This window comes from Vespula pensylvanica, chromosome 10, assembly GCF_014466175.1.
Source record: "Vespula pensylvanica isolate Volc-1 chromosome 10, ASM1446617v1, whole genome shotgun sequence".
In the NCBI taxonomy this organism is placed as follows: Eukaryota; Metazoa; Arthropoda; class Insecta; order Hymenoptera; family Vespidae; genus Vespula; species Vespula pensylvanica.
In genome coordinates this window covers 5,558,112-5,570,876 of record NC_057694.1, presented here as the reverse complement: position 1 = coordinate 5,570,876, position 12,765 = coordinate 5,558,112, and the positions used below count along the sequence as shown (strand labels likewise).

At 27.6% G+C, this 12,765-nt stretch overlaps 3 protein-coding genes across 4 annotated transcripts; 2 read left to right on the top strand and 1 right to left on the bottom strand.

Annotated features, from left to right (window-relative positions):
- On the top strand, positions 1–1,785 carry LOC122632565. The gene is made up of 7 exons (XM_043819502.1): positions 1–264; positions 326–512; positions 583–711; positions 781–966; positions 1,053–1,320; positions 1,415–1,613; positions 1,686–1,785. The coding sequence occupies exons 1-7, from the start codon at positions 162–164 to the stop codon at positions 1,769–1,771; spliced, it is 1,158 nt and encodes a 385-aa protein (XP_043675437.1). The 5' UTR covers positions 1–161; the 3' UTR covers positions 1,772–1,785.
- Positions 1,786–1,962: 177 nt separating this feature from the next.
- Positions 1,963–2,751, bottom strand: LOC122632567 (coiled-coil-helix-coiled-coil-helix domain-containing protein 1). The gene is made up of 3 exons (XM_043819508.1): positions 2,653–2,751; positions 2,346–2,532; positions 1,963–2,252 (listed from the first exon to the last, which is right to left on the bottom strand). Exons 2-3 carry the CDS (start codon positions 2,467–2,469, stop codon positions 2,020–2,022), a joined length of 357 nt encoding a protein of 118 aa, XP_043675443.1. The 5' UTR covers positions 2,470–2,532; positions 2,653–2,751; the 3' UTR covers positions 1,963–2,019.
- A 1,967-nt stretch (positions 2,752–4,718) lies between these two features.
- LOC122632564 (glucose-6-phosphate 1-dehydrogenase) lies at positions 4,719–12,765 on the top strand. Of its 2 annotated transcripts, none has more exons than XM_043819500.1 (8): positions 4,719–4,767; positions 9,960–10,084; positions 10,180–10,544; positions 10,673–11,041; positions 11,181–11,410; positions 11,496–11,701; positions 11,851–12,011; positions 12,098–12,765. In XM_043819500.1, the coding sequence occupies exons 1-8, from the start codon at positions 4,749–4,751 to the stop codon at positions 12,186–12,188; spliced, it is 1,566 nt and encodes a 521-aa protein (XP_043675435.1). In that variant the 5' UTR covers positions 4,719–4,748; the 3' UTR covers positions 12,189–12,765. The 2 variants fall into 2 exon arrangements, with proteins under 2 accessions (XP_043675435.1, XP_043675436.1); XM_043819501.1 differs by lacking the exon at positions 4,719–4,767 and adding an exon at positions 8,979–9,258.

Below are 12,765 nucleotides of genomic sequence, written 5' to 3'. Positions count from 1 at the left end.
TCTCTCTCTCTCTTTCTCTCTTTATTAAATCAGTATTTCAAAATTGTTAACAACATTAAATTATACACATTCTGTGTGTTGTTTGTGTGTTTTAAAGTTTAATGTGCGAAGAAGAATGTGTTAGAAATTCATGGAGTTAGCAAATCTAATTAAATATAAAAATGATCGCAGTATTAATTGTTATTTATATACATGGTTCATTAGCACTAGAAGGAAGCGAAGTTCTAAAAAATCTAGGAAAAAAACAGTACACATTGTTAACAAGTATGTCATATGATTTTTTCTAAATTTTATAAATATATTCTTAAATAAATTTTTTTTACAGCTAAATCATCTTTATCACAACATGGATTATGTTGGTATAATGCACTTAAATCAATAAAAAATAGTTGTGAAAATTTAAATGATAATGAACATTCTCTCTTAGCTTTAAAATTAGCTAATTGTTTTTTAGAAGATTCTGGTCATACCTCTTACGATTGTCATTTGAGTGTATCAGAAGATATTCGAAAGTAATTTCTTGATATATGTATATATATATATTCCAAGCATATTTAATAATTTTTATAACTTCTTTTTTAGAGAGTGTATTAATCAAATGTCAGATAGAGCATTCAATGTATATAATGAATTTTATACACATACAACACATATTTGTTTTTTTTTAAATTATGAAGCATGGCAAGTAGAAACTGACAATACCATCAAATCGTGAGTATTTAATATATAAAATTGTTTCTTTGTAATGTTTATTTAAAGTAAATATAATTTTTAATATAGATTATATAAAGTTTCTTCTCAAATGAAGGAACAGTTATTAGAGGCATCAGAATTGCAAAGTGCGATGTTGAAGAGTCAAAAAGAAGGATTAAAAATTCAAAACGAAATTTTAGATCATGGTAAAGAACTTGGAAATGTATTAAAATCTTCATCTGAAACTGTAAATGATATGGTTATGGAATTTAAGTATGTTACAATAGAATTAAATCAATAATATTATTGAAAGATCTAAAATATTTAAATATATCAATGCAATCCTTGTTATATTTTAGAGAATCAGCAAAAGATCAGAAGGAATTACTCTACGAGATTTTTTCTTATATACGTACTTTTCAAAATTGGATTATTGGAGAAGTATCTTGGTTCCAATCAATTATTTATTATACTATCAGTTGTATTCTCTGTGCATTGTTTAGTTCAGCTAGAAGAACTGCAGATGCGCGTGTTGCACTTTTTACAATTCTAAGTTTAAACATTACAATAGAAAGAATGTTAGTTCAATATTATGATAACACTGTGCATCATTCTACACATGACAAGGTAAAAGTTACAAACTTTTTGAAAAGTTAATCATCATATCAGTTGGATGATATCTGTTTAATAATATATGTACATATTCTATAATTTTTTTTAGGTAGAAATAATATATGTGACTTGGTCAATAAGAAAAATATGTTTAACATTATGTGCAGTTACGTTACTGTATACATATTACTGTTATAAAGACAAGCAATTAGAAAGTTTTCATGCTCTTAGACGAATAGAAAATCGATTAAATAGAATGCAAATAATTACACCTACTAATGGTAATCAGGCCTATAATAAGCCTATTCGTAAGTTTTCTGATTTTTATAAGTATTTCTTATCGTAAAAGTGTATTTTTTGATAGTAATTATATTTTACAGGTCATTCTGAAAGATTAGCTATTAAACGTTTACATGCAGCTTCTGTGAAAGAGCATGATTCAAATTGTTTTACATTAAATAAATAAATTGATTTATATATGTATATATATTTTTTTTTAAATTAATATCTTTTTTAATATTATTATTTAATATAAGAAATGGAAATATGTATAATACAATTTTTATAATTAATATTTCTGAATTTTTTTCTAAAATTAATAATAGATTTTGGGAACAATTATTTTAGAAAGCTATAATATATACAAAAATGTATATATCCTGATTTATTTCTAAATATTTATTTGATACTTAATGAACATAAATACAACTATAATTATTGTGTAGGAAATAAATTTAATAAATGGGAGATTTGTTTAGAAGAATGAACTTTTGAATTAGGAACAGGCATTGTTTGTGACCGTAGAATTTTCATGTCTCTACTCAATTTTGCAAATTTTTTGTTACATTGTTCGAACGATGCAAGTTCTTTTGTGCAATCAAAATTATTGAACTCTTTTTCTCTAAGACAAGTTAAAAGTATTGTCAACTCTTGTAAACAACCTTTACCTGCAAAAATAATAAGTTATTATTAAATTATCATAAAATGTCTTGAAAAATTATACATATATAAATTAAAATATATATGTATATAAATCATACCTGGTATATCACTTCCTTTGTGAGATACACGATTACTTAATACTAAAGGTTTAAGAACTTTAAACGGAACTTTTTTTTCAGATTGAGGACGCCGTCCGTTAAAATAAGGAAGAGTAAATCTCATTTTTATATTATATTTGAACAATTTTTTCAATTATAAAGAATTGAGGTTATATTCTTGTAATGCCTGTAAATCCATTAATAGGGAAATTAATAATATTCAAATATCATTTATTAACATTTATAGAAAAAAAAAAATTCTTTTTATGATGTAATAATCCAATAGAATTTGATATGTTATACATACAAATATAATAAGTACAAAAAATCAAAGTGTATTGTGAAAATTCTTTGGATACTAGATGGCGCCTATGACGTAATTACAACGTGAACAAATCAAAAGTATCATAAATCGATTAAAAATTTTATCGATTATTGATAAAATAAAAATACAAGTTTAATTCGATTTTACAATTACTTATATTAACGATTTGAAAAGAACAAGAGATCACAGAACAATAAATACAAGTCATGTGAATTTTAACATTGAGACAAGATTTTATTTATTCAGCAATATATATTCTACAATATAATGTAAATATTTTTAAGCTAATTGCGTTTAATATCGTATATGACAATTACATTGCTTTAAAAAAATCTTTTTTTTTTTTTTTAACGATTCGTAGTTACTTCTACTGCCGACTTGATGGCGCTGCAATCAATTTTTGATATATAATCGGTAACTTAAGTCTGTTCATCCTTTTGTTTTATAATGCTTTACGCCAACAATCGGTACAGGTGTAATTCTTGAACGATTTTGACAAACGGCATTTCATTTTAAAGATGAAAGTTCAAGCGAGAACGTGGCTTTTTCAAACTTAAAAAAAAAACTTTATTTTCTTTGAAAAAAATCATGTCAAAAAAAAATGTTTTTCGCGACAATAATTTACGGATAAAAATAAAACTTTTTAGAAGATTCTAAAAAGCCGTGTCCTCGCTTAAAACTTCATCTTCAAAATAAAGTCTTATTCATCAAAATCTTTCAAGAATAATGTTTGCTCCTGCTGTTGACGTAAATGCTGATTTTGATATTTTTCGCGAAAAAAAATTTTCTATAGTGGCGCCCCTGGAACTTTGTGGCAAAAGAAAAGAAGTAGCTAACTTCACTACTGATTTGCATATAAATGCTAGTGTGATATACAAGTTTGTTTCCGTCAAGTACGCGTTTGCTTCCTTTTTTGGTGTGTATAAATCGACATTCAGATTTTCTAATCCATTCCAAACGCAAGGAAACGCATTTCGTCATGCTCATACGAAGGACACTTCTTCAGCATTTATTCAGGTATTTTAATAAGATTTCGATCGATAAATCTATGATAAAAATAAGATTCAATCGTTCATGCTAATGGGAATTAATTAGGAATAATTTTTTAAATATTTAAACGATTGTTAATGTATGTAGAATATAAGAAACTAATATTTAAATAATAGTACATATAATAATAGTCAACGTTAAAAGATACGGAACATGCGTTAAAGTATAAGCTATTCAAATTTATAAACTGATATGATAGTCATGACGATTGGAGTATTTCCCGCTTGTGCTTGTAGTTCATATTTTGTCCATACCTGTCGCTGAAATCACACATGCTTTCAGCAAAAGGTGATGAACTGGTTTTGAGAGCTTCGCGGAATATATAATATTGAAAAGAGGTCTCTGAGAGAAATCATTCCTATTATGAACTGTTTGGTTAGGTGACGAAAATGATAACAATTATAATCTCTTGTTGCCAACTTACAATTTCTAAATATTTACATTCTTTTTGTAAAGATTACTAACGCATTTTGCGTGATATATATGTATATATATATATATATATACACACACACACATATATATACAAATATACAAAAAATATATAATTCGTTTAAAACAGATTAATAAAATATTGAAAGCTTAACTTCAGAAAGAAAAAAATCTGAATCAAGAAAAATGATTGTAATAGAATTTACTTGAAATTCTTAAGAATTTTATTACGAGATTTAATTTGAACGAACAATCGATATAACATGTTTGTAAGACTTAACGTAAGTGAAAGGCCAGAGAATCGTCAGATGATATTGACGACGAGTTTTTGTTTTTTTTTTTTTTTCTTTTTTATGAACGAAGTAAAGATGGAGAATTTCTTAACGTAATATGTGGTGATCTTTTGATCGATCAGTCTGCCGCACGTGCTGAAGCTGTGCGGACTGTTCCAGCTTAACCTCAAATTTTTATCGGTGTGAAATCTTTCGTTTTGGTAATATTTGTAATATAAATTTTTTTTTTTTTGCGAAAAATTCACTCGCAGAATTAAAGGAATATTTTTGATAACGTCGACCGCATAAAGTTAATTTTCGAAAATGGCGAAAATCAAAAGAAGTAAGTATACATATGCATGTATGTATATATATATATATATATGTATTTACGTGGCACTTTCGTGTAAAAATTAATAACATTTAAGAATTAAAGAAATAACATTTCAAGATCACCTACATGTTTAAGAATTTTAAAATATAATTGTATATAATTAATTGCTTCTTGGAATAGAATTACTTACTTGGTAAATGCGAAATTATAAAGAAAACTTGTGTTACTACTGATTTGAATCACAAATCGAGATATTCTTAGGATTATGCAAATATTAAAGAATGAATATTATTGATTCGTTTGTCTTCACTAAATATAATTATAATTTATTTAATATGTACATGTAAGTATAAGACGTAATATATATTACGTGAATTCGAACTTTTTAATGCGTTTCACGATGTTTATATATGTATATACATATACATGAATTATTTTTTTCTTTATTTCTATACCGAAGTAAACAAACAATATAAGTTATAACGTATCGCTGTCATGTAACGTACAACTGAATAAGATTCTTATTGAATTTTTCAAGAATCTTTTCTATTTGATTATACATCTTATCGTATTTATCGTTATCATAGTAGCACTAAAGAAAAGAGAGAGAGAGAGAGAGAGAGAGAGAGAGAGAGAGAGAACTATTTTCTTGACTCTCAATGACTTCTTAGATTATTAGCCAGTGCAAAAATCTTGATGAAAACATGGTAATAAAAAAGGAGAAAAATAAAAAGAAATATTTCGAAGAAAACCATAAACGTATGTTTAGTAATATAAAAAAACGATTCCATTATCGTGAATAATTCGTATTACGTTAACTCACGAAGTAGGTCTGTCCAATGGATTTATAATCGCTGGAGGCACACTCATAAAAGAATATTGTGCAAGTATGATACAATCATTTTTCTATAGTCTGTCGTTTCAACATGGCGGACTTGAAAAGAATCTTTCTTACTTGTTTATCATTATTAAATATATAATATTTATAGGTACTTATATAAATGTAATTTTATATTAATATTGCATTATATAAATATAAATAATTCGCGAAGATAACGCGAAGAACGCATGAGTGATATTCATAGATATATCTATGTACATACATATATCGTAATCAACAATAATATCAATACGATGTGTCACGCCACCCATCACGCAAGTTAATTGGATGATTAACTTGTTGCTTACGACTCGTACGCAGAAAAAGAATTATATATATATATATATATATTTAATAAAATTATTTAATAAAACGAGAAAAATATATCAACGATTGTAAGAGAGTAATATCTTTGTTCTATTTTTTTTTTTTTTTTTTATTAATCAATTGAAACTAATTAACGTATTTTTAAATATATTTTTAGACTATTTAATATAATTACATGTGTATACGTATGTGTCTGTGTAAGTACATATGCGTGTATATTATAGACAGTTTACTAATTGATTAACGTCAATTTTAATACGTTTATATATCCTTGATATATCACTAATTATGCTATATACTCCATGTTATAACTTCTTAGTTAGAAGGAAAGAATAATAGGAAAGAGAAACAGAGAAACAAAAGCGTAGGTCAAGGTAACATGTCAAGTTTAAACTTACGTACTTACTATCGATCATTCTCGTTCATATTGAAATTCTTCTATAACTTTACTGTATGTTAATTAAGCATCGTTTTTTAATACGATAAATAATTGAATGACCGACTTTTTAAACGTTACCAATTATCAGCCATATCATATCGTATTTTATCGTATTATGTCATATATTTTATATATTCATGAAAATTTTAATATCGATCTTAGAACATGTCGAAACGAATGTCGGTCGTAATCCTATTAACATGTAAACAATTTTAAGATTCGTAATCTCTCTTAATTTGTGATAATAATAATAATTAACACTAATGCCAAAAGGAGTATGCTAAAATTGTATTAGAAAACAAAACAAAACAAAAAAAAAAAGAAAAAAACGGGAAAAGGAAACAAAGAAAAAATGATTTCTCTATTTTCGTATATATCTTTGAGTATATATCAAGGTTACCCTCCATGTTAATATTCTGTAAATATTTGTTCTCTACACATTTATATGTCTCAAAAATCAATACATATTTTTTTATATTTCCAAGCAAATGCCACAAAGTATTAATAATATTTATATATCCATTTTCGATATGGTCTCTGGAGATCCCGAATATTTAACATATTAAATACCGTACGAGTCGATAATGCGATTTTTTCCCGAGATTTTCTTGATAGTACATTTCTGCTGACATTATGAACAATAAATCGGCTTATCGTGCGTGTTATCACGAACATAATCCACGTTTATTAGTAATACAGACCTAAAATAGAAAATTTATAAATTGCACAAAATCTTCCATATATCAATTAACTTGCTTTTTTTTTTTTTTTTTTTTTGCAAATACAAAGTTGCACCACAAGTACATATTTTTATAACGACATAACATTTTTTTTATATATATATAAAAAAAAAAAGTTATTAAATAGATAGCGACTTTAGGAACACCCTGTATATGACAGTGGTGAAAGAATTCGTTTCTTCATTTTTTCTTCATTTTTTTTTTTTTATTTTCTTTCTTTCTTTTTTTTTTTATATTTGTCGCAGCGACGTGAAACGAACGTTGACATTTGCCAGATTCTTTTTCGTTGATATTGCAGAAAGTTTTTATTTTAAATCGTATTACAAGTTAACGAAATATGTTACGAGTAAAGATTTTTAAATCGATTTGGGCGATATTAATACAAGGATTTGTTTAATAAATCAATTTTATATGTTCTCGTATATTTATATATTATTATCTACATACAATATTTTGTATTAATAGAAATTCCGTAAAGACTCTTTAATTAGTTGTTAATAATTTCTTCGTGAACGTACATTTTTACACGTAATGTTACAGATTTAGAATGTTAATATGTTATAAAAAAAAAATTGCTTCTGTTAGTACGTTAACGTCAAACTCGTGCATTATTATCGGTCAAATCGCCAGTCATTGCTTTTAAAGAAGGAGAGAGGGAAAGAGATCGATCATGCGCGCACATGTGTATACGTACGTAAATAATTCATGATCGATATGATGCGATTGTAACGTAAATGCATAAATAATTGTGTGTATTAAAATATCATTATTTCTTTATGCAGAATACTTATGTGATTGGTATTAATGAACTTCGAATGGTGCTTTAATGAATTTGTTACACAAGTATATTAAAGCCATTCGAAAAACTTCTCATCAACATGAATGTTTCATTTTAAGAATGAAATTTATAATATCATTAATTAAAAAAAAAAAAAGAAAAAAAAATTGAAAAGGAAGAAAAATCGCAAACTTATCAAATGTCCCTAGATTATTTCCAAGTGACGAATTTGTAAATAAAAATATTTCATGTGTTTCTGAACGCGATACAAAATGTATTTTACCTTGTAAAGCTAAATACGATATATTAGTTACATGCTAATAGAAACGTTTATTTCTTAACTTATTCTAGTTTTTACGTAACTTACGTAACTTACGTATGTTGAAAGAAATAGAAAAATTCGGTCTTTTACATCATACATTTTAATGAGTTTCATATCAACACGATTGATTTACATAAATATATATCTTAAAAATTTCTCATTCGAAAATGATTTTGTTATTTTAGAATTGGAATTTACAGACAATATATAATTAACGTAACGAATATAAGTTTATCATAGTATTTATCATGGATATCGTACGATAATGTTAATTAACAACAATTTTTTCAATGCCATACTATTGTAGTAATTCGCTATGATATGCAATTTTCTAACGTCTTAACGTCTTAACGATAAAGTAATCATGCAATCGTGTCCTTGATCATGAAAGTGCGTTTCTAATATTTTATCCTGTATGTTGAGATGATTAAAAATGTTAATAGGAATTGCTTGACGAAGGAAAAAATAATGATTTATAGTTCGTCGATAAATTAATATTCTTCAAATTCGAACGAATTAATTATACATCTTGATTCAACGAGAATTCAAATTATTTGAAATAAAAAATAATAATTGGTTGGTCTGCGATCATATTTTCTTCTTTCTTTCTTTTTTTTTTTTTTTTTTGTCTTTTTTAAATCTTCATTAAATCTGATCTTATTTTATTATAAGTGCTTTTTAAATCAAAACAACAAATATTTATCTTAAAGAGATACTACAATATTTTTATCTTCATAATCTTTCTACTTTTAGTATCTTGATCGTTCACTATACCGCGACGAGTAAGTTTTACGTCTTTGCGCATTTTCCTTAGGCGCTTAGAATAAAGGAACGAACGTGATCTATCGATACTGTCGATCAGTTCGAGTTACGATGTCATAGCGTGCAGATGCCCCGATAACGTACTTTTTAAAAGCGAACTTTATTTTATAAAAAGAACGTCACTGTCATCGTTTAACTTTACATTTCTCCTTGACAATTTATTTTATATTATCAAAATTACAAATATGCTGAGTAAGTAGAAAAGATTATCATTTCAAGAAAAACTCTACCGTCGTTTTTCTTTCAAACGTGAAACGAGAATATTCGTCTTGCATTTTGTTGTTGTTTTTATTGTTATTGCTTTTCTTCTTATTCTCTTAAACTCTCCAAAGTAATAAGTATTTATATACGTGAAATGAATTTATGAATTTTATATATATATATATATATACACACACATATATATTTATTTATATATATTCATTCTGTTTTTTTTTTTTTTTTTTTTTTTTTTTTTTGGAGGAATATTCCCGAGATATTTTAGAGATTTTCTTTTTGAACACATGATATAAGAATCTTGCCTTTCAATCTTCAGTCTCGTTATTGTCGACATCCTGGTTATGTCAGGATCACGAGGATAGACAAGTGCAATTATGTACGTTCACTATTGCATTCGCTCGTTCGTTTGATACATACGAATAAGATGATAAATTATCCGGTAGTTTCGTATATTAAATCCAATTGGATTGATGACAATACACACTTTAGTTGTAGTAAAACGCAAAAGCTGATGATGAATTATTAGTTGGTTACGCGTAACATTAATTATATTTATTTTTTTCTTCTATTAATTTCTTCGTATAAAAATAATATAAATAGTAAAAAAAAAAAAAAAAAAGAAATTTCTTTTTTTTTTCTTTTCTTCTTCTAATACTTGTACGATATTGCCTTAGAAACATCCACGGAGGAGAGTCTGCAATTCATCCGACAATCTTTAAAGTCGGATGAAATGGATCACCTCGAAGGTACCCATTTTGACAGACTTTTGCCACACGTGTTTGTAACACTCGGAGCTTCTGTAAGTAGAAAATACGATTTAGAAAATATCTTCAATTTATTTCGAAATTTATTCCATTTAAGAACACTTTGAAAATAACATTATATATTGGATAGGGTGATTTAGCGAAGAAGAAGATCTATCCGACACTCTGGTGGCTATTCCGAGACAATCTTTTACCAAAAACAACAACATTTTTCGGTTATGCTAGAAGCAACATGACTGTTAAACAATTGCGAGAAAAGTGTCATCCTTATATGAAAGTTAAACCGGATGAGGAATATAAATACGAGGAATTTTGGAAATTGAATCATTACGTTAGCGGTACCTACGACTCAGAGGAACATTTTAGATCGTTGAACAAGGAATTACAAAAACAAGAACAGGTCTCGATGGCTAATAGACTTTTTTATTTGGCTTTACCACCCTCCGTTTTTGGAACGGTTACTGTGCACATTAGAAATGTCTGTATGGGTCAAAAGTAAGCTTGTTTCTTTCTTTTCTTTTTTGCTTTTCTCTTTTTTTTTTTTGTCTTCTTAAGTTGCGTCAGGATTATGTAAACGTTGGATATTGCCGTGCGCCTAACGAGCGGATACCTTTCCTTTACAGAGGTTGGACAAGAATTATCATAGAAAAACCATTCGGCCGAGACGCAGTTTCGTCTCAACGTCTTTCCGATCATCTTGCATCACTTTTCGACGAAGAACAGATCTATCGGATAGATCATTATCTTGGAAAAGAGATGGTTCAAAATCTAATGACTTTGAGATTTGGAAATAGGATATTCAATCCAAGTTGGAACAGAGATAACATAGCTTCCGTACAGATATCATTTAAGGAACCGTTTGGTACTCAAGGAAGAGGTGGATACTTCGATGAGTTTGGTATAATTAGAGACGTGATGCAAAATCATTTGCTGCAGATACTCTCCCTCGTTGCGATGGAGAAACCTGCCTCGTGTCATCCAAATGATATCAGGTTAAATATTAATGATCTTATTTAAAAAAAAAACAAAAAAGAATTCTAAATAAGATCCGACGTCGTTATCGTTATACGTGAAATTTTCATCATAGCTCAAAACACTAACACATTTTGTTACCCGTTGTTTTATTTTCAGAGATGAAAAGGTTAAAGTTTTAAGATGTATAAAACAATTGGAATTGGACAACGTAGTTTTAGGACAATATGTAGGAAATCCAGAGTCCAACAATCCCGAGGCTCATGCAGGATATTTAGATGATCCTACGGTACCTCCAGGTTCAAACACTCCAACTTATGCACTAGCGGTACTGAAGATTAATAATGAACGATGGGATGGCGTTCCCTTTATTCTTCGATGTGGGAAAGGTGAAATAATTTCGTGGAATTAGTTTTTAATTTATCAAAGGAAGGAGTTTCTAATTGCACAATAAAATATTGTTATACTCTGTAGCTCTGAACGAGCGCAAGGCCGAAGTTAGAGTTCAATATCAAGATGTACCCGGTGATATATTCGATGGTAAAACAAAAAGAAACGAATTAGTTATAAGAGTACAACCTGGCGAGGCATTGTACGTAAAAATGATGACAAAATCACCTGGTATCACGTTTGATATGGAAGAAACGGAATTAGATCTCACGTATGGTAATAGATACAAGGTGAATATACACGTTGTATTGTCATTTATATATATGGTAATGATCATTGTTCTTTCCTTCGCTAAAAAGAGAACGATCTTCTTTCTTATTTTCTTTTTTTTTTTTTCTTCTTGTTCTTCTTTCAAAATAATTTGTAACTTTTATCGCAGGATTTGAAATTACCTGACGCTTATGAAAGATTGATTTTGGACGTTTTTTGTGGATCACAAATGCATTTTGTTCGTAGCGACGAACTTTACGAAGCGTGGAGAATTTTTACACCTTTGTTACATCAAATTGAAAATGAAAAAATACAACCAATTCCTTATAAGCGAGTCTTTTTTATATTTATTTTTTAACTCTCCATTAACGCGTACTTCTTTTTTTGTTTTAACAAAACGTATAACAAATTTTCAGATATGGCTCTCGCGGACCAAAAGAAGCCGATGACAAAGCAAAACAAAATAATTTTGCTTATTACGGTTCCTACAAATGGATATCTTCATGAAGTAATATAGAACATTAAGTTTATATCATTGTGAAACTGATAAGAATATAAAAACCAATTTATTATTATACAATCTGTGATTGTGATCTATCAAGATTTTGTACAATAATTAAGATGGCATTTCTGTAATTTTGTACACAGTATTTATGAATCTTTCTACATTGATGACATATATATATATATATATATTTTGGTATTACAGAGAGATATTTTCTTATCTATATATGTACGTGTACTCCTATTTGTTATAAATGAAACTCCTTTCGCAAAAACGAGTTTATTTATTTCAGGGTGAAAGATACAAAGCTAGTTTCTACTTATGTCATACTTTTATTAAATCTTGACAATTTAAACATTGTGCCAATCACTTGAAATATAGATAATATACATGAGTTAAACAACATAAATGAGAGAGGGAGAGAGATGTTATCGGCTTGGCATCATTCGATAGAGAAAGTTTACTCATATTTTTGTATCTAAAATTTTCCAAATCTGTTATTTTGAATATTATGACAAGCCAATTGTGATGTGTATATAGTATGATACTATACATTTAAATATAGTGCTATGTTATTTC

Coding starts and splice junctions, on each gene's coding strand:
- LOC122632567 (XM_043819508.1), bottom strand. CDS start 2,469: ATGAGATTTACTCTTCCTTATTTTAACGGACGGCGTCCTCAATCTGAA. Junction 2,253..2,345: donor CAAAGGAAGTGATATACCAG/GTATGATTTATA, acceptor TTATTTTTGCAG/GTAAAGGTTGTTTACAAGAG.
- LOC122632565 (XM_043819502.1), top strand. CDS start 162: ATGATCGCAGTATTAATTGTTATTTATATACATGGTTCATTAGCACTA. Junction 967..1,052: donor GATATGGTTATGGAATTTAA/GTATGTTACAAT, acceptor GTTATATTTTAG/AGAATCAGCAAAAGATCAGA. Junction 1,321..1,414: donor ATCATTCTACACATGACAAG/GTAAAAGTTACA, acceptor AATTTTTTTTAG/GTAGAAATAATATATGTGAC.
- LOC122632564 (XM_043819500.1), top strand. Junction 10,545..10,672: donor AATGTCTGTATGGGTCAAAA/GTAAGCTTGTTT, acceptor TTTCCTTTACAG/AGGTTGGACAAGAATTATCA. Junction 11,411..11,495: donor TATTCTTCGATGTGGGAAAG/GTGAAATAATTT, acceptor TATACTCTGTAG/CTCTGAACGAGCGCAAGGCC.